Source organism: Hordeum vulgare, chromosome 7H (genome assembly GCF_904849725.1).
Source record: "Hordeum vulgare subsp. vulgare chromosome 7H, MorexV3_pseudomolecules_assembly, whole genome shotgun sequence".
Classification (NCBI taxonomy): domain Eukaryota; kingdom Viridiplantae; phylum Streptophyta; class Magnoliopsida; order Poales; family Poaceae; genus Hordeum; species Hordeum vulgare.
The window spans coordinates 158,973,415-158,982,716 of record NC_058524.1 but is presented as its reverse complement, the minus strand read 5'-3'; the positions used below and the strand labels follow the sequence as shown (position 1 = coordinate 158,982,716).

Below are 9,302 nucleotides of genomic sequence, written 5' to 3'. Positions count from 1 at the left end.
ACTAAGAGACTCCTTGCTTGATGATGGTAAGAGACTGATGGTGGGCTCATCGAAGCTGAGCATGGCGACCTGCCCAGAAAATGGCATGATTAGCCACGACGTGCTTGATCCACTGCTGCATCCGCGAGCGCCCAGAGCGCTTGCGGAAAACAGCAGCGGAGTGCGGTGGTGCCGAATGATACGGCACCAATAGCTGTCGGGTGAGGACTCCGTCCGCGACTGCGCTAAAATGTGACATATCTCGTGCAAGGAGGGCGTCGATGTCCAATGGCGCATCTTGCAGCCACGCCGAGTCGTCGACGATGAAGCTAAGGGAACCGAAGAGTATCTCTCTGCCGAGTGTCATCATGTTGACGAATAATGCAATAAATCTCCGACTGCGCTGGATTTGCTAGATGCGCATCCCCATGGTGGGCGCCAACTGACGTGGGAATGATCCTGATAATAGTACCTAGGGGTACGAACAAGGGGGCGAAGTCTAACTAGGCGCAGTGGATACACTCGGATGTACGAGTTCAGGCCCCAGTAGGAGGTGGTAACATCCCTACATCTCGAGCCCTCTGGCTGATGTTTGCTTATGGATTATGAGAGAATACAAGGTGTTGAACCCTTGAGCTAGAGCCCGTGAGTGGCTTATATAGTTGTTGTCACGACCGGTCGAGCTTCATTACAAGGGAATTAATGCTAAAAAATAGGGAAGTTACTAGAAATGGCAGCTATAACTCTCGGCGTTACTGGTAATGCGGGCCTTCACTGCACTTCATGTGATGGATTAAGTCCTTAGCCGTTGCAGCCTCTTCGGTGCCATCACCTTGCTGTTGTCCGAGTGCCAGGATGCATCCGGGTGATATAAGGCGATCCGACTGACTCCAGGTCGGACGAGTGATGGTATGCAGTACCGAGTGAGGTTGAGGCAACACCGGTGACTTTAAGGACACTGATGTCCGTAAAGGGTCCTAGGTGGGCCTATGGAAGCAGGTCCGTAGGCCTACCCCTAATGTACAACCCCATCACTAAGCATGTGGGCTCGAGACGTAGGGTCTTTACCACTCCCGAGTGGGAACTGAACTCGTACGTCCGAGTGTTATACTTGCGTCATAGCTAGGCTCCGCTCCCACGTTCCCTCGACAAGGAGTCAACATGGTGTTTTCCTCCAAACTGGGTTAGCGAGTCTATAATCCTCACTAGCTGATCCACTTTTCATACCACAACATTTGTCCCTCTTTTAAGGGTTTTGACAAGTGGCAACAAAATGATCATGCTCATGCTGCTACAACCTCGCTCAAGGTGAAAAGCCGGAGACCTCTTTCCACTTTGGTCGAACCTCAAGATCCATGAAGTCAAACTCCATATCCCCATTTCCATGTAGTTTTCCTACCTTTTCTTCTAGTGTACCTCTAGTTTCCTAATTGAAACCAGTACCTGTCGTAACATTGATTTTTTTACTCATCTTAGTGAATTATAACCTCGCTATGGTCTTTCATAAAAAGAGAGGGAAGGTGATTGTCCATATTTCATTCGTTCGTCTCTCACATGGACCAAAAATCAAAGCCGCAATATGGGTCAAAAAAGCTGGAATGTGCATGGGTGCTTGAACCTAACCCTAGTGTTGTGTTGTTTTCAAGTTTAAAATATGGTTTATGTCTTTTCCTGCCCACCCTTAGTCATGTGGTAACAATATTATGGTGAGTTTTCTTTGGATTAACGTAGGAATGTGGTGGTAATCCGTTCTCACGCGTATACACTGTTGGAGTGTATGTGCTTTGTTTTGCTATGTTGCTTCAATATGAAATCCAGGCGGTGACGATGATGTGGATGGTCCGGTTATGGTGACGTGTTGTCACAAATCTTGCATATTTTTTGCTTCACCACTTTGCCTCTAGAATCTACTTGGCATACATAACCTTTGGCAAAAGTGGGTCTATTTATTGCTTATCAATGTGGGCTTTTCTTGGTTGTTGCATGGAGGTATTCTATGACGGCAATCTGTGGTGAATCTGAAATCGCTGGCTAGAAGAGGACCGATGACAATGACTTGTGCATGCATCCTCGATGGCGGCCTCCGTCCTGGCGTTTCAGTAACTAGGTCGGCCCATCATATTATGTATATTTATATTTTCAACCTGAATTTTATCATGGTAAAAAAATAAAAAAATTCACGCATCGTTAATGGTTTTCTTTTGGGTTTTCACTAGTTTTTTATTAGGATAGTTCCGCTCTTCTTCATTAATGGAGTTGGGTTTATAGACTCGGGTTAAAAAAGGTTTTACAAAAAGAAGGAACCAACACTCACGTCCCAACATCTATCTTCTATTCTTAAATAGCTACTAACCATTAGCTATTTTTCTAGACATGCAACTATGTCACAAGAGCAAGTCGTGCATGCAAATCATAAATTACATTCTTTTTATATTAATCTATCCATGCAAGCACTATATTATCAATTCATGCATGTTACACACAAGTTATTTTTTGCGTTAGATCATTTATCTCAAATATATGTGTTGGTTGCTTGCACCATACCTCTGTAGTTTACATTCATATTTTTGTTTGACATGACATTATTTTAACAGTAATTCAGTTTTTCTTTTTATATTTTTTGTATTTTCTCCATTTTTAAGCTTAGATTTGATTTTCGTTGGATATAGATATTTTTTAAGAACTTTTATGCATTCCAGTTCTTCAAGGTTTATTTTTTTTCAAACTGTCCATTGCTTTAGTCTTTACCGTGCGAGAACACGTCGGGTCATAACTGTAAAGAATTTCTATGTAAAGCGTTTCTTTTGACGATGGCGCTTGAAATGGCCGTCACGGCTAGGAAAGTAAGTGTTCAAACTGCAAGTTTTGTGTCCATAAATTTTCAAGCGATTCGGAGAAGATGACAGTTTCTTTGTTTAGTGTAGTATACGAACCTTCCACCTGCAATATGGTAGTACTCCTATATATGCATATATGTAGCCATGGAGGTCGATATGAAATAATGAAAACTGTCATTTTGCACATAGAAAGCCATAGGATGCCTTGTCTGGCCACATCGTCGATAAGATCGACATATCTACACCAGAAACCAGCTAAAGATGCGCCCCCGTGTTCCGCATTTCCGTTGATCTCTCCTCAAGAAGCATCATCGTCAGTTCCGCCCATCCCTCGCAGCTTCTTCTTTTTTGAGCACATGGGTCCCTGGCAGCTGGGTCCGTCCCAGCGAACCTGGGGGCGCCGGGGCCCATCTGCGCAACTTCCCGCGGCCCAGATCGAGCCCACGGATCCGGAAATAGAACGGGACTCCAGCTCGCCCCCGTTTCGTCTGCGCCCCGCCGCTCGATTTGCGCTTGCCTGCAACGCCACGCCACGCCCACGGGGTAGGTTGGTTGCTTCCCTCGCGCAATGCGGGCAGTTTGATCTCAGCCGGAGACCCGTTTAATCCCCCACCATATCCCCTACATCCGGGCGCGCGCTTCTCTCGGCGAGGGTTTTGTCTCTGCCGTTTCCAGGTTAAAACCCTACCCCCGTCGGGGCTTCCACCAAGATTCGTTCTCTCTTCTCCGGAGACCGCTGATTCTGCGGTTCTTGGCTGCTGCGCTGCTCAGAGGAGCGAGAGGGGGGGTTTTGTCAGGCGGCCATGGGCGCGTTCGGCTCCAAGGAGTGCTCGTCGGGGCGGGAGCACCACCACTGCAGCCATGACCACGGCAAGAGCGCCGCGGCGGGAGGGAAAAACCGCTTCGCCAAGTTCGGCGACGACTACCACACCCTGGAGCAGGTCAGCCATATCGACCGCTGATTTCTTCCTGTCAATGCTTGCTCCGCGGTTCTTGCTATGCTTCCCTAGTACGGCGGTACACGCGGGCCCTTTCGATTGGCTGGAAATAGTTCCGTGCTGCGTGGATTGTGTGCTGTGATCCGTTCTAGCCGTGTTGGATGGAGGTGCATTTGTTGGTGTGCTAATGTCTTGAGAATTTATAATCGACTCACATTCATCCTCTGTAGCTTGTTCTGTTCTCCTCTGTTTTTTGGGGGGGATAAAATCTCCCATATGTGTGATATTTTGCAACCGTGCACTGATTCTTGAAGTAAATGTGGAACTGTTGATATGCTTAGTTGTTAACCACTAACTGTAGTCTAGCTGCATTAGTTGCACACTTGTTTGTTTTGTGCGTGGAATGCCCTCTGGGTAGGACTAATTTATGTTATGCATCTCTCATACCGAGTTCTTATGTTCCCAGTTAAGCACATGTGACATAGCACATCTTTCCCATACCACGATAATTCATCTTACTTCTTGTGTTCCCTGCTTAATCCAGGTGACTGATGCTCTTTCACATGCTGGACTGGAGTCCTCAAATCTAATTGTTGGGATTGATTTCACAAAGAGCAACGAATGGACAGGTTTTTTCAATGATGAAAGCAACACGTCATGATAATTTCACTCCTTATTTCCCCTTTTGTGCTTTCTTCTAAAAATAACTGATGAGTTATGATTGGTACTTTTAATTAGGTAGAGTGTCCTTCAACAACCGGAGCTTGCACGCAATAGGGAATACTCCAAACCCATATGAGCAGGCTATATCCATTATCGGGAGAACCCTCGCACGATTCGACGAGGACAATCTGATACCATGCTTTGGATTCGGTGATGGTCAGTTCATAGCATGCCTGGAGTCTCATTTTTTTTTTGTTTAAAAAAATGAATACATAACAATCTTGTTTCCAAACTACAGCTACTACTCATGATCAAAAGGTATTTAGCTTCTATCCTGAGAACCAACCGTGTGATGGCTTTGAGCAAGCACTTGGTCGATACAGAGAAATTGTTCCACAGCTTCGTTTGGCTGGTTAGTGTATCAAAATTTTGTAGCCTTCTTCAATTAAACATGCTACTCCCTCCGATCCATATTACTTGTGGCTCAACCTGATGTATCTAGATGTATTTCAATGCTAGATACATCTGTTTGAGCAACAAACCAATATGGATTGGAGGGAGTAATAATAATTCCGCTTATATGATTTACTTTTACCAACAGGTCCCACTTCATTTGCACCTATGATTGAGACTGCTATTGGAATTGTTGATAGTAGTGGTGGCCAGTACCATGTTCTGCTCATAATAGCAGATGGACAGGTTTATTCTCATACCAGTACTGTGTTGATTCTTTTGTAAAATATTATCCGAGTTAATGAATTTATAATTCATTATTCTTGTTATGCTTTCCTTGCAAAATCACACAGGTTACACGCAGTGTTGACACTGGTAATGGCCAGTTGAGCCCACAAGAAAGGGAAACTATAGATGCCATTGTGAAAGCAAGGTAATAATTTACCTGATGTTTCCACAATTGAGATCATTTTTAAATTTTATTTACTTACAAATTGTCTTACTGAACTCTCCTACAACTGCTATTTCTTTTTCCAGTGACTACCCTTTGTCAATTGTGCTTGTTGGAGTCGGTGATGGGCCCTGGGATATGATGAGGCAATTTGATGACAACATACCGGCTCGTGCATTTGATAATTTCCAGGTAGATCTTTTTGTTAATCTTTATTGATTGACCCTATATATTTGGACTGGACTATAATCATGAGAAAACTAATGTTGGTTCACTGCAGTTTGTGAACTTCACAGAGATCATGTCAAGACCTATTCCTACTAGCAAAAAGGAGGCAGAATTTGCTCTTTCAGCACTCATGGAGATCCCAGCTCAGTTCAAGGCAACAATGAACCTCCAGCTTCTTGGGTATTTTACTATCTAACCAAACTCAAATAGTTGCTGAAAGACTAAAGCCCTGGCCTTCTGCAGCAATAGTCCCAACTTCTTTGTATTTTTTTCTTGGGCAGCAAACAGAGAGGATTTCCGCACCGATCAGTGTTACCTCCACCTGTGAGTGTATGTCAACAACCCTCTGGATGTTCAGCAGTCAAGCAAACTCAATCGACTGGCACCAGCTATGGGTCGCCACAGAAGAATGCATCGGCACCTCGACAGGACAGTGATGTGGGTGATCAGCAGGTACGTTTCAGTGTCTTCTAAGAAGCGATTTTTGTATGCTCAGTGATGTGGCTATGCTTGACACTTGTATCCAATGCTGAACCCGTGTTGTGCAGACTTGTCCAATCTGCTGGTCTGAAGCAAAGAACCTGGCTTTTGGATGTGGGCACCAGGTATTCAAACGTCCCGAAAATGCACCTTGAATGTTTTTTGGCTTGTGATGTTAAATCATCAAGTTCGAACTGATAAACCGACTATGTATCGAAATAATGCAGACATGCGCCGACTGCGGGAAAGATCTGAAGGTTTGCCCCCTTTGCCAGAGGGCGATCTCCACAAGGATTAGGCTCTACTGAAGGTCTTGATCGGGAAGCAAGCTATATACTTTGTGCACACTTAGCTTTCGAGAAAAGAACATCGATCTTGCTAAGAAGGAAAGTGTAAATACATGGCCCCTTGGTATTGATGTAGTTCCATCATTGAAACCTAATACAAGTGTTACTAATGGCTGGTACCGAATGCATTTGGCTGTCAACCTATTGTTCCTTGCAGTTAATTGTTGTTTGCCGTTCTTTCTTGTCCATTTACTATGTTGCATAGCGCAGAGTCGCACTTGAAATGTATAGCGTGAGCAGTTGGTAGTTCAAAACAAAAAGTGGTAAAAATCCTAGATGTTCATTGTTGGATTTGTTTGGCTACATATGTCAAGAAACGTGTCATTGTATAAACTCCCACTAGTGTAAAAAAAAACGCCCTTATATCGTGGGATGGGGGAGTACTTACTACCCCCGTTCCCAAATATAAGTCTTTTTACATGTTCCATTAAAAGACTATATGTGAATATATATAGACGTATTTTTGAATGTAGATTCACTTATTTTATTTTGTATGTAGTCCCGTAGTAAAATCTTAAAAAAAACATATATTTAGGAACGGGCAAGTATAAGTCTTTTTAAAGGTTTCACTAGGGACTACATACGAGGAGTATGTATATAGACATAAATTCATTCGTTTTGCTCCGTATGTAATCCCTAAGTGAAATCTCTATGAAGACTTAAATTTAGGAAAAGGGGGGGGGGGGTACTAAATATGCTTCATCTGTTCACAAATACTCCCTTCGTTCCTAAATATAAGTCTTTTACAGGTTTCACTAGGGAACTACACACGAGCGTATATAGACATACTTTAGAGTGTAGGCTTACTTATTTTGCTTCGTACGTGACCTCCTAGTGAAATCTCTAAAAGACTTATATTTAGAAACGGTGGGAGTATAAGAATTTTTTTATATTTTAATATGGATTATATATGGATTAAAATGAGTGAACAAACACTAAGACGTATTTATATATATTTGATTTAGAAATAAATTACAACATGTTATACTCCCTCCCTTCCTAAATACTCCCTCCGTCCCAAAATTCTTGTCTTAGATTTGTTTAGATATGAATGTATCTAGTCAAGTTTTAGTATTTAAATACATTCATTTTTAGACAAAGCTAAGAGATACATTCATTTTTAGACAAAGCTAAGACAAGAATTTTGGAACGGAGGAAGTATAAGTCTTTTAAAAGATTTCACTAGCGGTCTACACACGGAGTAAAATAAATGAATCTACACTCTAAAGTATATCTATGTATATTCATATGTAGTTCACTAGTGAAAACTCTAAAAAAATATTTAGGAACAGAGGGAGTATATGTGAACGGAGGGAGTACATCCCACAATGCATGGTAGAACAACTTGTATTGATATATGATGAAAGACACACGGATAGGATAAGCCGTCATGGCAGACAGTTAACAAAGTGGCAGCAAGACCTGAAGAAAGTATAGTAAAGGAAGGAGGAGGAGCCTGCATGACTCCCTCAATGCCAACCAGGAGGGACGCCTCCCACAGTGGCGCGCTTCTCGGATGGCATTCAGGGAGCCAGGCAAACGCCAGCCAGCCAGCCAGCCATACATGCACTAACCTGTCTCCGAACCTTGGGTTGCACCATCCATCCATCCATTAATCCATAATACTAGACGGCTAAGCTGTGTGTGCGACTGAGGTGAGCTAGGCTTGAGGATGAGGAAGGCACGGCGACAGACGCCATATATAGCACTCCTAGGAAGGAGGATGGAGAGGCAGAGGCAGAGGCCGCACCACGAGTCCACGAGCAAGGATTCTAGCTAGGCGCACTGTGCCATAGGTGCATAAACGTCCGTGCACGCTACTCCTAGTCCCAGCCGCGGGAGGACCAGAGCGAGAGCGGTCGGGAGCGCCAGTGCGCTGTAGCGGCCAGGGAAGGGTCGGCTCGCCTGTCTACTCGCTAGAGGCTAGCGAGCCTGCCAGTCGCAGCCCAAGGCGCTCCGGGCTCCAGAGTGGCGGCCGGTGGCACTGTCGCTCGCTGGCTCAGGGTGGGGGAGCTCGACAGCTCAGTGCTTCGTCGGTTCCGCGCGCACTGCCAGATCCCCAGCGGGGTTACTGGCTGGTACCACGGGTTTCTTATCAAGACTCACTGTTCACAATCAGTGAAAACCGACGAAATTGACCGTTCTCGTAGACTTCATCGGATTTGATGATATTTGAAAAATTCAGACGGACGATCCCTCAAACATTCACGGATATGTTTGATAACATTTGAAAAAATTCAGACGGACTTACAAGTCCGATCCCTCAAACCCGCGGGCGCGTCTGGTAACATTTGAAAAAAAATTAGACGAACTTGACAAATCCGACCCTCCAAACCCGCGTCCGCAAACACTGACCGGTCAAGCCTCAAATAATACATTCTACAAATGAATACCTTAAATTAGAAATCTCAAATCCACATTATTACATGCAACGTAAGCCTAATACTAAACGGAGCTCGTCCGACTTCGTCGTCCCCATGTCCGGCGGCTGGCTGTGCCCCTCGTAGTATCGGTCTGGTCGCCGGCAAGGTAAAGTAGGACATGATATACTAGTGGGCTCACGGTAGTCGAGCTCCCGCCGTCCGACATGCCCTACTCTTCCTCGTCGGAGCCCGTAACCCGGACAATCCCGATGGATGTGAGGTTGATGGCAACTCTTTCCTTGGAGGAGCCAACGTCCATAATGACGCGGTTGCGGCACCCGCACTGGTGCATCATACGGGGCGTCGAAGAGTGTGACTCCGCCTCTTCAACATCCACAGACGCGAGGGCCCACGATGCCTCCCGCACCGCTGCCTCGCACGACAGGCACGTCGTGCTATGTTTGAGTCCTTGGCGCACCAACGGAGGGGTTGCGCTCCGCCATGGTGTTCGGACACTATGCGGACCGCACCGCCTCCAGCGAGGCAGCGACGCCAGATCCATG

At 45.1% G+C, this 9,302-nt stretch overlaps 1 protein-coding gene across 1 annotated transcript; it reads left to right on the top strand.

Moving 5' to 3' along the window:
* The first annotated feature begins 3,276 nt into the window (after window positions 1–3,276).
* On the top strand, window positions 3,277–6,516 carry LOC123407188 (E3 ubiquitin-protein ligase RGLG2-like). Its single transcript, XM_045100266.1, has 12 exons — window positions 3,277–3,491; window positions 3,588–3,757; window positions 4,299–4,383; window positions 4,493–4,633; window positions 4,716–4,829; window positions 5,019–5,116; window positions 5,224–5,303; window positions 5,408–5,513; window positions 5,602–5,729; window positions 5,831–6,002; window positions 6,098–6,154; window positions 6,257–6,516. Exons 2-12 carry the CDS (start codon window positions 3,620–3,622, stop codon window positions 6,335–6,337), a joined length of 1,200 nt encoding a protein of 399 aa, XP_044956201.1. The 5' UTR covers window positions 3,277–3,491; window positions 3,588–3,619; the 3' UTR covers window positions 6,338–6,516.
* The last annotated feature ends 2,786 nt before the right edge of the window (window positions 6,517–9,302 follow it).